Raw genomic sequence first — 17005 nt, 5'->3', positions numbered from 1 at the left:
AGCAGAGGACCAACTTGGCGGAGTATTGAGAGATTTGGGTGTGAAGGAAATGCTCCCATAAATCTCGATGAAGTCACTGGCAGCAGGGTGATGGATTGAGTTTGAGGCAATGGACAAACTGTCTCTTCGGCTTTTACTCCTGATGCCTGGCGGTTGATCTTATTAGAATTAATATGGACCAGCAGGAGTTACTTGCCTTAGTAAGATAGGAACTGCGCATCACAAGGAACTGGCTATCCTTTGATGTATCTAGCCAATGAATCCTCTTTGGATTTCGTCAGTCATGGAAAGAGAAGATGACAGAATGGCCCCCAGTCACAAGTATAGCAGGGTGCTAAGAATCTCCCGGTTTATAAATACTATTGAAAAATTGAAAATGTGTAATTGAGATGTTAGAACAATGAATCAGATTGGGAAGATACAACAAGTGAAGAGTGAATTTATGAAATATATCTTAGTCCTAAGTGAAACACGTTATAAAGGAATTTGTAAGGAAACTTTAGACCGGGGCAATATATGTATCTACTCGGGAAGATCAGATGGAGCTGGAAGAGAAGGGGTAGAATTGATGATGACACCAAGAGCAGAAAAGGCATTAACCGAGTGGAGAGCTGTAAATAGTAGATTGTTACCAGCTAAGTTCAAATCAAAGCAGTGCAATATGAGCATTGTATTATGCTATGCCCCAACATATGATTCCCCTGAAGAAAGGAAAGATGAATGTCGTGAAGAACTGCAGAGGGTAATAGTCGAGATCCCTGAGAGAGATGAAAATTGTGATTGGCGACTTCAATGCTAAAGTTGGAAGAAATAGTCAAGGGATATAGAATGTGATGGGTGTCGAGGGTCTTGGCGAAGTTGCAAATTAAGTTTCATAAGTTTCTACTCAGCAAACAATCTTGTCATTGGAGGTACTTTTTTCAACACAAAACATCCAGAAGTATATATGGACTTCACCGTGTGTCATTTACAAAAATTAGATAGATCACATTGTCCTTAATAAAAAGAGAAGGAGGACTCTGAGAAATGTAAGAACCTATGGAGGTGCCGATATTGGTAGTGATCACCAACTCCTCATTGCCACACTGAAATTAAAACTGAAAGCACCCAACAGAAAGATGGATAAAATACCTAGGTTTGATACAACTAAGTTTTAGAAGAAGAGCACAGAGAAACATTAGCAATTGAATGTAAAAATAGATTTGCAGTCTTAGAAACTGCAAGAGATGAAGAACAGACAATTAATGAAGAAGGGTGTTATATTAAGAACTTATATAAGTCAGTTAGTAGTGAAGTATTGAGGCACGCAGTTACAAGGAGAAAGCCGTGGATGTCAGATGATACTTGGGATACTATAAAAAAGACAAAGACAGAGAGTGATTATTGAAAGTTTTAGAGGAAGTAATGAAAATTAAAAGCCAGAGCATGCTAAGTATTCCAGTATTGACAGTTAGGTCAAAAGGAAAGCCATGAATGGCTGGAGAGAATATTTAGACAGTAAAGCAGATGAGGCTGACAAAGTTATGAATTCAGGAAGTGCTAGGTGTAAGAATTGTTTATTGAATTATTAATGAAATCTCGACTGGGCCAAAGCAGAAGAAGCATATATCCATCAAAAAGAGAGAGGGTTCTGTGATATGAACAGAAGATGAAGAAAGACAACGTTAGATGGAACACTATAGTGAGGTTATGAATAGGAGATATGAATGGAATAATTTTGTTGATATACCTGAAGCTGATGAAGACCTTGATGTGCCCATGAATGAATTCAGTGTGTTTTAAGTCGAAGCTATCCTAAAAAAAAAAAAAATAAAGAGATGGAAAGCCACTGGATACGATGGAATAACTGCCGAGGTGATACTGGTCGAACATGACGTGACTATCAGACTACTTAAAAGATTATTTTGTAGAATGTGGTATGAAGAGGCCAAACCTGACGAATGGGAGTTAGAAGTGTTGAAAATAGCATAAAAAGACCTTACTAATGGCAATAATTACAGATGTATAACACCTACGTCAGTTGTTATGAAAATATATAGTATGCTCATTCTAAAGAGACTAGAGAAAAAGATTGATGAAAAGCTGAGAGATAAGCAAGCAGGATTTAAAAAGGTAGAAATTGCACTGACCAAATTCTCATCTTCAGACATGCTGTACAGCAATGCGTAGAATATAGAAATCCCATTTTGATGGCATTTGTGGACAATGAAAAAGCCTTTGATAGTGTGCACCGGCCAAGTTTGTGGAGATTCCTGCATTATTATGGAATTCCTCTTAAGCATGTAAATTTGATTAAGTCTGTTCATGAGCATAGCAAGTGCAAAGTTAATGTTAGTGGAGTGTTATCAACTGAATTTCTAATGAACAGCAGAGTATGGTCTGTCACCTATGTTGTTTATCCTCCTCATGGATTTTGTAATGCGTAGAACAGTCAGAGATGGTGGAGAAGGATTAGACTGGATTGGTGAAAGGAATTTAGCAGACCTAAAGTATGCTGATGATGTTATCCTTGTTAGTAGAACCCCATAGGATTTGCAATGCTTGTTTACCAGAATGCATGAAATATCACACGAGGTTGGGCTGAAGATAAATAGAAGAAAGACAGAGATGATGAGAACAGAGTATGTAATGGAAGATAAAATATCATTGGAAGGAGAAAGGATTAATGAAGTAAAATCATTAAAGTATCTAAGAACTATGATCTCCAATACAGGGTCTTTAGAATTAGAGTTTAGTAAAAGATTGAAAAAAGCAATTGAGACAATGGCTGGGTTAAGTAAAATCTGGAAATCAAATTGCTTGAAATTACATATAAAAATCAGACTATATATCAGCTTAGTGAGAACGGTGTTACCCTATGGACATGAGTCATGGTATGACAATGAAACAATCTCCAACATCTTTAGTAGATTTGAGAACAAAGCCCTCAGAAGAATATTGGGAGTTGAATGGCAGGACAGGATTAGAAATTAAACTATAAGAAAGATTACTCGAGTGCCATATGTGGATGAGATCATAATGAGGGGTAGATGGAGATGGTTTGGGCATGCTCTTCGCACTCCCCAAGAGAGATTAGTTGTTCAAATATTCAGCTGGGTTCCACAAGACACTAGAAGAGTTGGAAGACCCAGGCTTGCATGACTAAGAACTACGAAGCATGAAGTAGGGCATAATGAATGGGGAAGTACTGAATTAAAGGCTCAAGAGAGAGACGACTGGCAAAATCTAACCAAGGCCCTTTCAGTCAATAGGCGTAGGAGGAGATGATGGTGTGTTTCAGCCCACGACAGAGACGTTTTAACAATGGTAGCCATATATTTTGGATTATTTGTTCTAAATTGTATATTCGTACTCCCTCTGTACCATATGTAATATAAGAATCTTTATCACTGTATCAGTCCTCTGGTAGACATCGTCTTGAATAGATAAATGATAAAACTGTCAGGATTCAAATAGTGTTTAGTTTTTTATTGCATCTGAGCATCATGTCAACCTGTATATATAAAGTAAGACAATTTAAAACTCTCATTTCATTTGTCATATTTTTGCATATAAACATCACGTATTTCATTGAGTCTTACACATACATACATACATACATACATACATAGAAAAATTAAATCTATTTGAAGATTAACATCATTATTGATATTAAGATTGTTATTGTCATTATCATTATCATCATCAATAATGTAATGATTTGCATTATTATGACTATTATTAATGAATTGGATAAAATATCCAGATACGTAAACGACAAGGAAAGAAGACAGTTTTGCTTGAGGAAACCTGAGGAATACAATGGCTGCAACATAAGACCAAAATAGTTGCCCCATCTGCAACAAGTAAAGCGAGAATAATTGGTGTATATTCAGGTATTTAGTAAGCTATGAGTAGGCCCTGCTTTATTTTTTCCATGAAATTGGTGATTTCCCATAGAACCTGTCAGAAACAGAATCTCACTACAAAGTAACCAAGTGTTGAATGAATTAGAAATTCCTTGATTGATGGTAAAATATCTTCGTATGATACTGGTTTGAGTAGAAATCTAATGTGTTTATCAATGTGGAAGCAGGGTATACAATACATTTTCTATCTCACAATCTCTAGGTTATAAACAAGCTTCCTTTGGTAAATGTAATGGGAAAGTGAGACCTCTCCTTACCCAAAGCAACTCCTGGCATCAGCAGGAAAAGGGTGAATTTTTCCATCTTGGATATGCCAATCTTTCATACAATTCTGAAACAGAAAACATTTCAAATTACCTTTATGTTACTCCAATAGCACACATCCCTCCTCTCTCTCTCTCTCTCTCTCTCTCTCTCTCTCTCTCTCTCTCTCTCTCTCTCTCTCTCTCTCTCGTTTGTGACGATGTGAATGTGTTATGATATCAATGGAAGTGGAATGTATATGTATAATGTATAAGAACACACACACAGATATATATATATATATATATATATATATATATATATATGTATACATTTATATCTACATATATATATATATATATATATATATATATATATATATATATATATATATATATATATGTATATATATATATATATATATATATATATATATATATATTTATATATACATATATATCTACATATATATGTATATCTATATATAAATATATAAATATATATATATATATATATATATATATATACATATATATATATATATATATATATATATATATATATATATATATATATATATATATATATATATACACATTATTATAAATTACGGTTGACGAATTACATAACCTCCTGAGTTCCAAATATACCAGTTTATTTTTACATGAGCCTGTTACACTTGAAAATTAGTACTCGAGCTCTGAGGAAATTATATAAATCCTAGACAGCAATATATAAAAAAATTGAATATCCAAAGGTCCCTCACAACAAAACTGGGTAATTAGTTATTAAGAACTATTCAAAACAACCTCTTGCTTTGGTTCTTAGTCAGGGATACGAGCAAGATCTATAAGAATTATTGGTGATCGAAATAATGTACACTTTTACAAAAAAAAAAAAAAAAAAAATATATATATATATATATATATATATATATATATATATATATATATATATATATATATATATATATATATATATATATTCTATAAAAAAATTACAACATTAATACAAAAAATTATCACCAAAATTAATCACTTGAAATATTAAATCTGAACAAAACCTTAAACTAAGAAAAAGATACTTATGAAAATCATACACTCACTGGAAATTAATCTATGAAATTAATTAATTTTTATAATTAATGACAATATTCAACCATTAACACTCTAAAGATTAAACTCTTATTGAAATTTACATAAATGTAACTGATACATTTACGTGTTTTAGCTCATACACTTCGCTGTTTTAACCTAAATTTCACAGGGCCAGTTACAAAAATTTATGTAATACCAGCACGTACAAGAACACAGTACATTTGAAATCACATTGAAAGTTTCATTAATGTTTGAACACACTACACAATATATATGTTGGGTAAAAAACTTATTCACTTTGGAGAGGGCCCACACTCGAGGCACTTGAGGAGAGAGGATGTTGGGTCTTTCCCAGGGACAGCTGGATCTCTTCTGCTGCTTACAATTTTCTAGGGGCACATATATATGGACCTACTTATTCTAGATAGTTCTAAATAGATTCTTTTAGTGGCATTAGGGCAAGGCCTATCGGCGCACAGTTACCGAGACAACTAGAACAGGGCCTAAAACCTTGCTTGCAAGGTAAACCTCCCTCAGCTAACTCCGCCTTCCTACCTCCTCGAAACATTAAAAATAAAAGAAAAAACTAACTCTGAGGTTTTCAAGAACATTCTGAACATGAGGGAATATAAACATAATATAATACATTGTAAACATGACGTAAGCCATCGTTTTCAAACCTCATATGGTTCGTAAAGCATACTTAGGTAGTTTACATAAGACTTTTTAAAAAAATATGTCGGGAATTTTCGAACTGGCCATTCGAAAGTCCCGCCATTTGACTTCATGAACGTTTCGTCAAATGAGGAAAGGCTGGGGGATCTCGCGGGCGAAGGACTGAGGTTTAATACGCGACTGTATTGGAACCAAAATCTTAACCACCTGGTAGGGAAAGACCGAGTGTTATGGAAATTGTCTGTTTATGATATATCAATGATGAATCTAACGTAAAATTGAGGCAACATGACAAAAATGTCTTATGTATGTGTTTAGTGTCAATGACTTTCCAAGTCCTTGGATATGGATAAATTCTGGCCCTCAGCCGAAGACTTAAGCCTTCCCTTGTGTTTGAAGAAAAGCCTTAACTGTTTTTGGATCTTGTAGTAAATAAAAGGGCATTGTCAAACCCCTTGTAAATAAATAAACTAAGATTTCCCTCCACTTTGCTAAGGAAACTTTAGTTAAAGCGGGAAAACGAAGGTGTCTTCGAAGCTGCCGACCCTGACTCGGTCTCTTTGCTTCTTCGTCCCCCCTAAAGATAAGTTGTTTATTCATTTGTTCTCATCTCTCTACCTCGTGTACCAGGTTGGTTGTAGTATAAGTTTGTGTGCAAGACATCTAGTTTTTATATCGCAGTTTAATGTAGAGATCCTTGTGATTGGGGATCGGAATCCTTAGTTAAATAAGAATAGGGATATTTGGTGTGTGATTCGTTGTGTATTGAATTCGAATTGGCACTATTTTCAGTTTTGTTAATGAGTCCGGTGAGGACTTTGTGCTTGAAGAGCACGTGTTACATTACCAAGAGTCAGCCTTGTTTTTCATTAAGTCTTGTGAATGCTTAAGAATGTTGTTTGTCTTGTATCAGAGTTTATTTTTAATAATAAAATGGTAATTTTGTCGCCGTATTTTAGTTAACTCCTGAAAGGTTTTGGGAATCTCGCCTCTTCAAGGCCTTGCGATCCACCCAGTACATCGGGCAGATTTAATAAACTGGTGAAAATCACAACATTTGGTCCTTCGAACCGGATCGCAAGCACTTCCCAGAGCCGGACAGGACTAATTTAAAATATGAGCTTTTGAGAGAGAGAGAGAGAGACGAACAATTAAGGTCCTCAACGTCCCGATGTGCGATCGACCACGTGGGTCAGTTTTTTTGAGTCCCTTCCTAACGTAAAATTACTTTTCTTTGCTTTCTTTGCCAACCCCCCCCCCCCCCCCCCCCCCGCAAACGTAAAGTAAAGTTAATTAAGATGGCGGTGGCCACGATCGTGCACATCGAGGCGTCTATGGGCCTAATAAACGACTTACTTAGCGAAACGCAAAGAGCGCTATTAGAGACCTATTCTGAGTCCGTTTACCAGAATTTGGTAACGGAGTTGCAGGTAGAGGTCCGACAGCTAAGAGAGCTATACAAAAGCCAGTGTGTGAAGCTAGAGTCTAGTATTGAAGCCCGAATCAGGCACACGTTAGGTGAAGCTACACGCGCTTCTACCCTACTGTATAATAGGATAGACAAAATGAAAAGCACTTCAACGGGGAATGTTGCCCTCCCCAGGTTGAAGCTGCTGCCTCTCCCCACATTTGAAGGGGAAGTGCAAGAGTACGCATCGTACCGTGAGCTCTTCACGATCCACGTGGATCGAAGAGCGGATTTAGACGAAGTGTCTAAATTTACTTATTTATTGGGGACGTTGGGCAAAGAGCCACTTAGAATCATCAAATCTCTAAGTGCAACCGCCGCGAACTATAGTGTAGAATTAGACCTTTTAGATAAGCAATATGGCAACGTGCACCAGACACTCGTGATTCTGCACCGCAAATTAGCCAACATCTTTGTGCCGTCACTAAACCCAGTAGAACTCAAAAGGTTCCGTTTTGAGTTGACCATCATAATCGAACAAATCAAAAGACTGAGTACCAATGACATAGGCCAGGGCCTGGTCATGAGCCTCATAAATCAAAAATTATCTGAGGGAAAGCTCTACCGCAAAGTGGTCGAGCATTTGAGAAAATGTGACTATACGTTGGACGAGTTTTTTGAGGCAATAGACTTTATTGTGAGAATGCTAAAAGACGATGCGTTGCAGAGAGGTGACAGTCTTGAGAGTGACAAAAGACCAGACAGTAGTGTAAGACCGAAAACCCATCCCATCCACAATAATTCCTGCCCATTTTGTAGCGAACGGCACCCGCCTCACGGATGTCGCCAAGTGACTGACGTAGCTGTCAGACGTCGCATTTTGCTGAAAAGGGGTCTTTGTTTTAATTGTACGAAATCAGGTCATCGTAGCGATAAATGTCCCGTTTCAAATTCCTGTAGAAACTGTAATGCTAAGCACCACACTGCAATTTGCGATGCGGGTAGACCGCAATCGATCCCTAGTCATAGTAGTAGTCAAACAACGACGTCCCGCCCCGTAGTGAATGCGACGCCTCAGCAGCCCGAAACTTCCCCCCGACCACCCAAGACTAACGTAGAGGCTAAACCATGCACAAGCGCAAAGATCGCGCAGAGGTCTGATGTGGACCTCCCATGCACTATCTTGCCAACAGCCATGGCAGGTATCCAACAAAAGCAAGGTAGTAAGCGAGTCCGCCTATTCATCGACTCAGGAAGCCAGAGGAGCTTCATCTCAGCAAAAATTGCCTGTCAATTAGGCCTACCGGTGGTAGGACGAGTATCCTTAAATATAGCTCCGTTTGGTTCCGAGGAAATAGGCGGACAATATGATGTAGTAAGTTGCAGGGTTGAAATGGGCAAAAGAATCGTGCGTATGAAACTAGTAGCACATGAGAGCGTAGAGGTCCCGATACATAACACTGGTTATGGGAAAGTCAGACAGCATCTGTTGACCAAGGGAGTCATGTTAGCCGATCCAGCCAACAAGTCGGATGTGTTAAAAAATGTCCACGTATTAGTAGGGGCTGACTACTTTAGTTATTTTGTAATAGGCGTGGAGAGAGTGGATGGGATCAATCTTTTCCTGACGCATGATGGCATGTCGCCATATGGGAAGGGGCCGCAGTGGCTACTGCAAGGGGAGAGGATTGAGCAGGTGAGAACGTTGAGAGTGTGCAGAATCACGAACGAGCCATATCTGTGTGATGTAGACGAGTGGTGGCGATTAGACCGTGTTGGCATCGCCCCATCTGAGCAATACACTGTTCGCGAGGCCGAGGCCATGCGAAAGGTATCGCAAAGCGTTGAGAAAAAACCTGAGGGATATCAGGTTAGCCTACCATTCGGGTCGGATGCTAGGCCAGAAACAAATTATCGTAACGCTGTGGCGCAGTTACAGTCGTTGCAGACCAAATTCAGAAAGGATAGGAAATATTTTGAACAATATCAAGGAGTGTTAGACAAATATATCGAAGCAGGTTTTATATCTGAGGTGAAAGATCCCATAGTGGAAGGTTATTACATGCCACACTTTGGAGTCAGGAAAGACAGCCGTACCACCCCCCTTAGAATCGTGTTCAATGCCTCGGCAAAGTCAAAGGGTTGTAAGTCATTGAATGAATGTCTCTTACCTGGGCCCAAATTGGTAGAGGTAGCATATAGTTTAATCATAAGGTTTAGGTTGAACCGATATGCCATGTTAGCCGACATAAGTAAAGCATTCCATCGTGTTTTGTTAGATCCTCGTGATGCCAAATACACACGATTTCTGTGGCGCGAGGCAGCTGGTCGAGCGCTTACCTTCGCCTTTAGAGTCGTGGTGTTCGGCATCACAGCAAGTCCATTTTTGCTACAACAGATATTAAATTGTCATTTTAAAGAGGAAGGCCGGCCAGATTTAGTAAAATCCTTTTATGTCGATAACTATCTGGCCACATTTGAGGATTTAGAACACATGAGGCAAGAGCATGAGTCTGTCAATAACATCTTAAAGGGGGTGGGTATGCCTTTGGAAGGGTGGGCAAGCAATCACTTGGCCTTCGATAGCGAGAGACAGTGGAGTGAGCCTGTGAGTGTGAACGTGCTCGGGCTGCGATGGGCCTGGGACGTAGACAGATTGTGTGTGAAGGCAAGTAAGGGGATTAGTGAATTGGGAGAGGGATGGGTGCTTACAAAGCGTAGGGTACTTTCCCTGTTGGTCTCGATTTACGATCCAATAGGTTTGATCAGCCCATTATTTGTAAAGGGAAAACTTTTCCTCCAACAACTATGGGAGGATAATGTAGGTTGGGATGACGTGTTAGGAGGAGAAAAGGCTAAAGAGGCAAGTGAATTGTTGAATGATTTGAAAGCCATGAGCGACATCACCTTTCAAAGATCGATAGGTAAAAAGGGTTTAGAACTGCATGTGTTCACCGATGCCAACAGTAAGGCATACGGAGCAGTGGCATATACCAGGGACGATTGCAATCGGGTAAGTTTAATTACAAGCAAAATGAGGATCACTCCGAAAGGGATGAGCAAACTGACGATCCACAAGCTAGAGCTGCTGGCCTTGTTGTTAGGCAGCAGATTAGCAAGAACTCTCAAGGAACTGATCGAGCCACGAGAAATAGTAATGTGGACTGACAGCAAGGTAACGTTGGCATGGGTAGCATCTCCCGATGCCAGGTCTCATAAAAAGGTGTTTGTTTCTAACAGAGTGGCGGAGATTGTTTTTATTCAGCAGGTTTGTAGCTTCAGTCTGAACCATGTCCCTAGTCATCAGAACCCTGCCGATATCCTATCCAGAGGTGCAACGACTCTGCAACTGCTAGTTACCTCCCTGTGGAGGAACGGTCCAGAATTCCTCAGGACCATGGGAAAGCCTGTTCCTTGCAAGGAGGAAGATCCGCTACATCAAACTCACGTAGTAGCGGCGGTACAAGAGTTAAGGGAGGAGATGTGTCCTCCCCCCCCCCCCAGGCGAGATTTGGGACATCCTGAAAAGGAAAGTAGGGTTCCAATTCTTGTTGAGAGTAGTCAGACTAATTTTAAAGTTTGCAAAAATAGAACAGAATCCGTTCAGTATTGTTGTTCTGGTAGAGCAGAAACATTACTTGCCTTCAGTTTATGCTTACTTGCAGGGCGGAGTCAGACCCCCTCGTGAAGTTCTCAATTTAGTAAGACAGTTGAATTTAGTAATGAAAGATAGACTCATTTGTACTAGAGGACAAGTGTCCAAGTTAGAAGAAATTAATCAGTTAATTCTCTTGCCAGCCAGAGGGCGTTTAGTTAGGGTTTATTTAAAATATTTACACCGTTTGCATTTACATTGTGGTGTGAATACTCTAATGGGTATCTTTCGACAGAAATGTTGGTCGGCGGGTCTGCGTTCTATTGCCAAGCGGGTGGTAAAGGAATGTATGGAGTGTTGGCGCGCCTTCCAGTCTTCGTCGAAACAGCCACCCCCCCCCCTACCGAAGGAAAGAACAACCCTCGAGAAACCCTTTACAGCAGTTGGAGTGGACCACACAGCAGCCATACAAACTGAAACGCAGCCAGGGTACATCCTGATTGCAACGTGCATGGCCAGTAGGGCCGTGTATCTCGACTTCTGTCCCTCCTTGGAAGCGGAAGATTTCGTCTTGGCTTTAAGGCGATTCTGCGCAACGCATGGCGCCCCCCAATACATCACCTCTGATAATCACCAGACGTTCAGAACCGCCAGCCACCTCCTGCAGGGACTCTACGAAGAGGATGAAGTCCAGCAGTTCCTGAGGAGAACGGGAATACAATGGAGGTTTCAGACGCCCAGAGCACCTTGGAAGGGTGGATTCTTCGAGCGGCTGATAGGGGTGACGAAGTGAACCCTCCAAATAGCCCTCGGCCAAAAGTATCTACCGAACGTCCACGTATTGACACTGGTGAAATAAGCAGAAGCCGTAGTGAATAATCGCCCGCTTATGTACAGCGGCGACGGATGCGAGGATGAAGTCCTCACCCCTTCCCATTTGTTAAGAGGACACCCAGTCCTCCTCATGGCACCGCTCTTACCGGACGATCACCTCAACACGGTCTTCACCTCCCGGAGGCTACGTGATCGTTATTTGAAACTAACAGACTCTTTAAAGAGATTCAGAGAGAGGTGGAGAAAGGAATATTTGAGTGCCCTGAGAGCTCGACACGACTGTCAGTCCGGGGAACCCTCCAAGCTGCACCCTGGAGACGTCATGTTGGTAAGACATCAAAGAAGAGCTACGTGGCCCCTTGGACGTGTTGTAGAAACGTATCCGGATGACGACGGCGTCGTACGTTCGGCCAAAGTGTTGTTTGAGGGAGTCGAGTCACAGCGAGCTGTTAGCCATCTGGTTCCCCTGGAAATTACCCCCTCTGTGGAGGATGATGGAGACGGAGACGATGACGATGGAAAAGAGGGTGTGTACAGTTCGACAGACGGAATGCCAGGGATTATGGAGAAGTCTGGGGACAACCAGGAAATGGCTCCGGCTGCGACATCCCAACAACTGGCCACAGAGACCTTCGACAGTGACACTCATGACGAGAACAATACGTTCAGTGCGAACAGTGAAGGTAAAAAAGAATCAAAGCAGACGAACGTTAAAAAACGTTCTGCACGCCCATTGAGAAGGGCGGCTGCGAAGCAACGAGAAACACGCCATACTTTCTGTGTTAGCAATGGTCTTTCACACACGCACAATAATAAACTACCCAGACAACAGCACACAAAGTTTCAAGAGGTAAACTGACCGAATATCCATACCGGAGTTCATTTCAGTCAATATACCAAGAAAATCCATTAGAATTTTAGTCAATTTATAAATTGTCTGCAATTTTTAGCTGATTTGTAAATTGACTGGGTGAACCAGGCAATTCACATATTGCCTGAAAAGTTCAGTCACTTTACAAATTTCCTGGATTTAGATATTGACTGTAACACACACCTATATATATATATATATATATATATATATATATATATATATATATATATATATATATATATATATATATATATATATATATATATATGTATATATATATATATATATATATATATATATATATGTATGTATATATATATATATATATATATATATATATATATATATATATATATATATATATATATATATATATATATATGTATATATATATATAAATATATATATATATATATATATGATAAATTTTGCACATTTAGACGTGTTTTTCATATTCAAATAAGCCATATATATTTTTGATACATTAATGTCTGGATTCTCTTAACGACCTCGGGATCAGAGCCCCAGGCGAAATCACAAAAAGACAAGAGCTTGGGTCCGGCCGGGAATCGAACCCTGGTCGGCAAGCTTGTATAGACAGTGACTAAGCCACTTGGCCAAGTGGCTTAGTCACTGTCTATACAAGCTTGCCGACCAGGGTTCGATTCCCGGCCGGACCCAAGCTCTTGTCTTTGTGTGATTTCGCCTGGGGCTCTGATCCCGAGGTCGATAAGAGAATCCAGACATCAATGTATCAAAAATATATATAGCTTATTTATATATATATATATATATATATATATATATATATATATATATATATATATATATATATATATATATATATATATATTTACAAAGCTGGTTAAGTATAGAGTAAATAATTTACTAATGTATTTTAATCATGTTTTCATATGTGCAATGAAGAGGTGAATAGCCAGCTCTTCTCAGCTCTTCTCATGTATGTGTAAGTTTATTATGTAAATTACGTAAGGTTTCCGTCGTTAATTTCATTGTATTCTTTATTCAAGTCAGTGTATGTAAATTTACGTTATTTTTAAGAAGTAACATTTTATTTCAGGTATTTTTGTTACGAAGTCTTACGTAAACTGTTTAAGAGTGTCATATGACCATGCGAGATATGAACAAGGGCTTATGTAAATGTTTTTATATTTTTATGAGGTAGCCTCCTGTGGCCGCGGGGGCATAAAAAACAATTAGAATAGCGCCAACGTTATCCCTGCGTGTCGTAAGAGGCGACTAAAAGAGACGGGATTAGGGGACTGGGAACCCCCTCTCCTGTATCTACATCCTGTGAGACATCGACAAAGAGATGGAGCTGGGGGGAGAGTGACTGCTCCCCGCACTCTAGTTTTGGGGTGTTTGAATGTGCGTGGATGTAGTATGATAGAGAGTAAAAGATGTGAAATTGGAAGTATGTTTAGGAATAAAAGGATGGATGTATTGGCCTTGTGTGAGACCAAGATAAAAGGAAAGGGGGAAGTGATGTTTGGTGAAATGTCTGGTAGAGTGTCTGGGATTGAAAGGGTAAAAGCGAGAGAGGGTGTGGCTTTATTGCTGAGTGAATGGATGACAGGTAAAGTAGTAGAATGGAAGTAGATATCATCTAGGTTAATGTGGGTAAGGGTTAGGCTGGGTAGGTAATGTTGGGCGTTTGTCAGTGCGTATGGGCCAGGTAGTGAGAAAAGTGAAGAAGAGCGTAATGAGTTCTGGAATGAATTAACTAGGTGTGTAGAAGGACTGGGAGAAGGAATTATATAGTTGTCATGGGTGATTTAAATGCTAGAGTGGGCGCTGGAGAGGTAGAAGGTGTCATTGTGTTGAACAAGAGATGGTGATAAGTAATAGCTTTTTCAAAAAGAAAGATAAAAATAAGTATACATGGGTAAGAGTGGCAAATGGAAGAGTAGTAGAAAAGGCATTAATGGATTATGTGTTGATAACTAAAAGAATGTTTGGAAGATTGAAAGACGTGCACGTGTTTAGGGGTATGGCTAGCGGCATGTCTGATCATTTTTTGGTGGAAGGAAAATTAGTTGTAGCAAAAGAGTGGGGGAATAGAGTAGGTGGATGTAAATGGGAGCTAGTGAGGGTTGAAGAGCTAATAAAACTGGGGGTAAAAAGGTAATATCAGGAAAGGTTGAAAATGACATATGATGAAGTGAAAGTAAGAGAAACTGGCAATTTAGAGGAGGAGTGGAAGTTAGTAAAAGAAAATTTTGTTGGGATTGCAAGTGATGTGTGTGGCAAGAAGGTTGTTGGAGGCAGCATGAGGAAGGGCAGTGAATGGTGGAATGAAGGAGTGAAGGTAAAAGTGGAAGAGAAAAAGAGGGCTTTTGAAGAATGGCTGCCGAGTAATAGTATAGAGAAGTATGAAAAATATAAAGAGAAAAATGTGGAAGTAAAGCGCAAGGTACGTGAGGCAAAGAGGGCAGCTGACCTGAGGAGGGGTCAGGGATTTGGTCATTCATATGAAGAGAATAAGAAGAAGTTTTGGAAAGAAGTGAAGAGAGTAAGGAAGGCTGGCTCAAGAATTGAAGAGACAGTGAAAGATGGAAATGGAAGGTTGTTAAAATGAGAGGAGGCAAGGAAAAGATGGGAGGTATATTTTGAAAGGGTACTGAATGTTGAGGATAATAGGGAGGCAGATATAATTACTGTTCCAGGTGTTGAGGTGCCAGTGATGGGAGATGAGAATGAGAGAGAGATTACAATAGATGAAGTGAGGAGAGCACTAGATGAAACAAGAGTAGGAAAAGCGTCTGGTATGGATGGTGTGAGAGCTGAAATGTTGAAGGAAGGGGGTGTGACTGTACTTGAATGGTTGGTGAGATTGTTTAATATGTGTTTTGTGTTGTCAATGGTACCAGTAGATTGGGTTTGTGCATGTATTGTACCACTATATAAGGGTAAGGGAGATGTGCTTGAGTGTTGTAATTCAAGAGGTATTAGCGTAGTTGGAAAAGTGTATGGTAGAGTAATGATTAATAGGATCAAGGATAAAACAGAGAATGCAATCTTAGAAGTACAGGGTGGTTTTAGAAGAGGTAGGGGTTGTATGAATCAGATTTTTACAGTAAGGCAGATATGCGAGAAATATTTAGCAAAAGGTAAGGAGGTGTATGTTGCGTTTATGGATCTGGAGAAAGCGTATGATAGAGTTGATAGGGAAGCAATGTGGAATATGATGAGGTTATATGGAGTTGGTGGAAGGTTGGCCGATTAGTGACAGAATTTGGAAGAGTGTGTGAGAGAAGGAAGTTGAGAGTTAATGTGGGTAAGAGTAAGGTTATGAGATGTACGAGAAGGGAAGGTGGTGCAAGGTTGAATGTCATGTTGAATGGAGAGTTACTTGAGGAGGTGGATCAGTTTAAGTACTTGGGGTCTGTTGTTGCAGCAAATGGTGGAGTGGAAGCAGATGTACGTCAGGGAGTGAATGAAGGTTGCAAAGTGTTGGGGGCAGTTAAGGGAGTAGTAAAAAATAGAGGGTTGGGCATGAATGTAAAGAGAGCTCTATATGAGAAAGTGATTGTACCAACTATGATGTATGGATCGGAGTTGTGGGGAATGAAAGTGATGGAGAGACAGAAATTGAATGTGTTTGAGATGAAGTGTCTAAGGAGTATGGCTGGTGTATCTCGAGTAGATAGGGTTAGGAACGAAGTGGTGAGAGTGAGAACGGGTGAAAGAAATGAGTTAGCAGCTAGAGTGGATATGAATGTGTTGAGGTAGTTTGACCATGTTGAGAGAATGGAAAATGGCTGTCTGCTAAAGAAGGTGATGAATGCAAGAGTTGATGAGAGAAGTACAAGAGGAAGGCCAAGGTTTGGGTGGATGGATGGAGTGAAGGAAGCTCTGGGTGATAGGAGGATAGATGTGAGAGAGGCGAGACAGCGTGCTAGAAATAGGAATGAATGGCGAGCGATTGTGACGCAGTTCCGGTAGGCCCTGCTGCTTCCTCCGATGCCTTAGATGACCGTGTAGGTAGCAGCAGTAGGGGAGTCAGCATTATGAAGCTTCATCTGTGGTGGATAATGTGGGAGGGTGGGCTGTGGCACCCTAGCAGTACCAGCTGAACTCGGTTGAGTCCCTTGTTAGGCTGGGAGGAACGTAGAGAGTAGAGGTCCCCTATTTTGTTTATGTTTCGTTTGTTGATATCGGCTACCCCCCAAAATTAGGGGAAGTGCCTTGGTATATGTATGTATGTATGTATTGCATCATGTTTGCAAGAAATACACAATTCTTATATGTACCAGGTGCTTTGGAATGTTTTCGAAAACCCTAGTGTTGGATCTTATCTTTTTTTTTTATTTCGAGGACAAAAGGTGGGAGGAGCTAGCTGAGAAAGGG

The 17005-nt window shown here is 39.9% G+C and overlaps 1 protein-coding gene across 2 annotated transcripts in view; it reads right to left on the bottom strand.

Annotated features, from left to right (window-relative positions):
• Positions 1-17005, bottom strand: part of LOC137627705 (lymphocyte antigen 75-like) — a 54477-nt gene that overhangs the window by 19434 nt on the left and 18038 nt on the right. For both annotated transcript variants that reach the window (XM_068358944.1, XM_068358945.1), the window contains exon 2: positions 4166-4239. In XM_068358944.1, the coding sequence (XP_068215045.1) occupies positions 4166-4211 (46 nt within the window). In that variant the 5' untranslated portion in view covers positions 4212-4239. The remainder of the gene's footprint in view (positions 1-4165; positions 4240-17005) is intronic.

Source organism: Palaemon carinicauda, chromosome 35 (genome assembly GCF_036898095.1).
Source record: "Palaemon carinicauda isolate YSFRI2023 chromosome 35, ASM3689809v2, whole genome shotgun sequence".
NCBI classification, from domain to species: Eukaryota; Metazoa; Arthropoda; class Malacostraca; order Decapoda; family Palaemonidae; genus Palaemon; species Palaemon carinicauda.
This window is presented reverse-complemented; position numbering and strand designations above follow the sequence as displayed.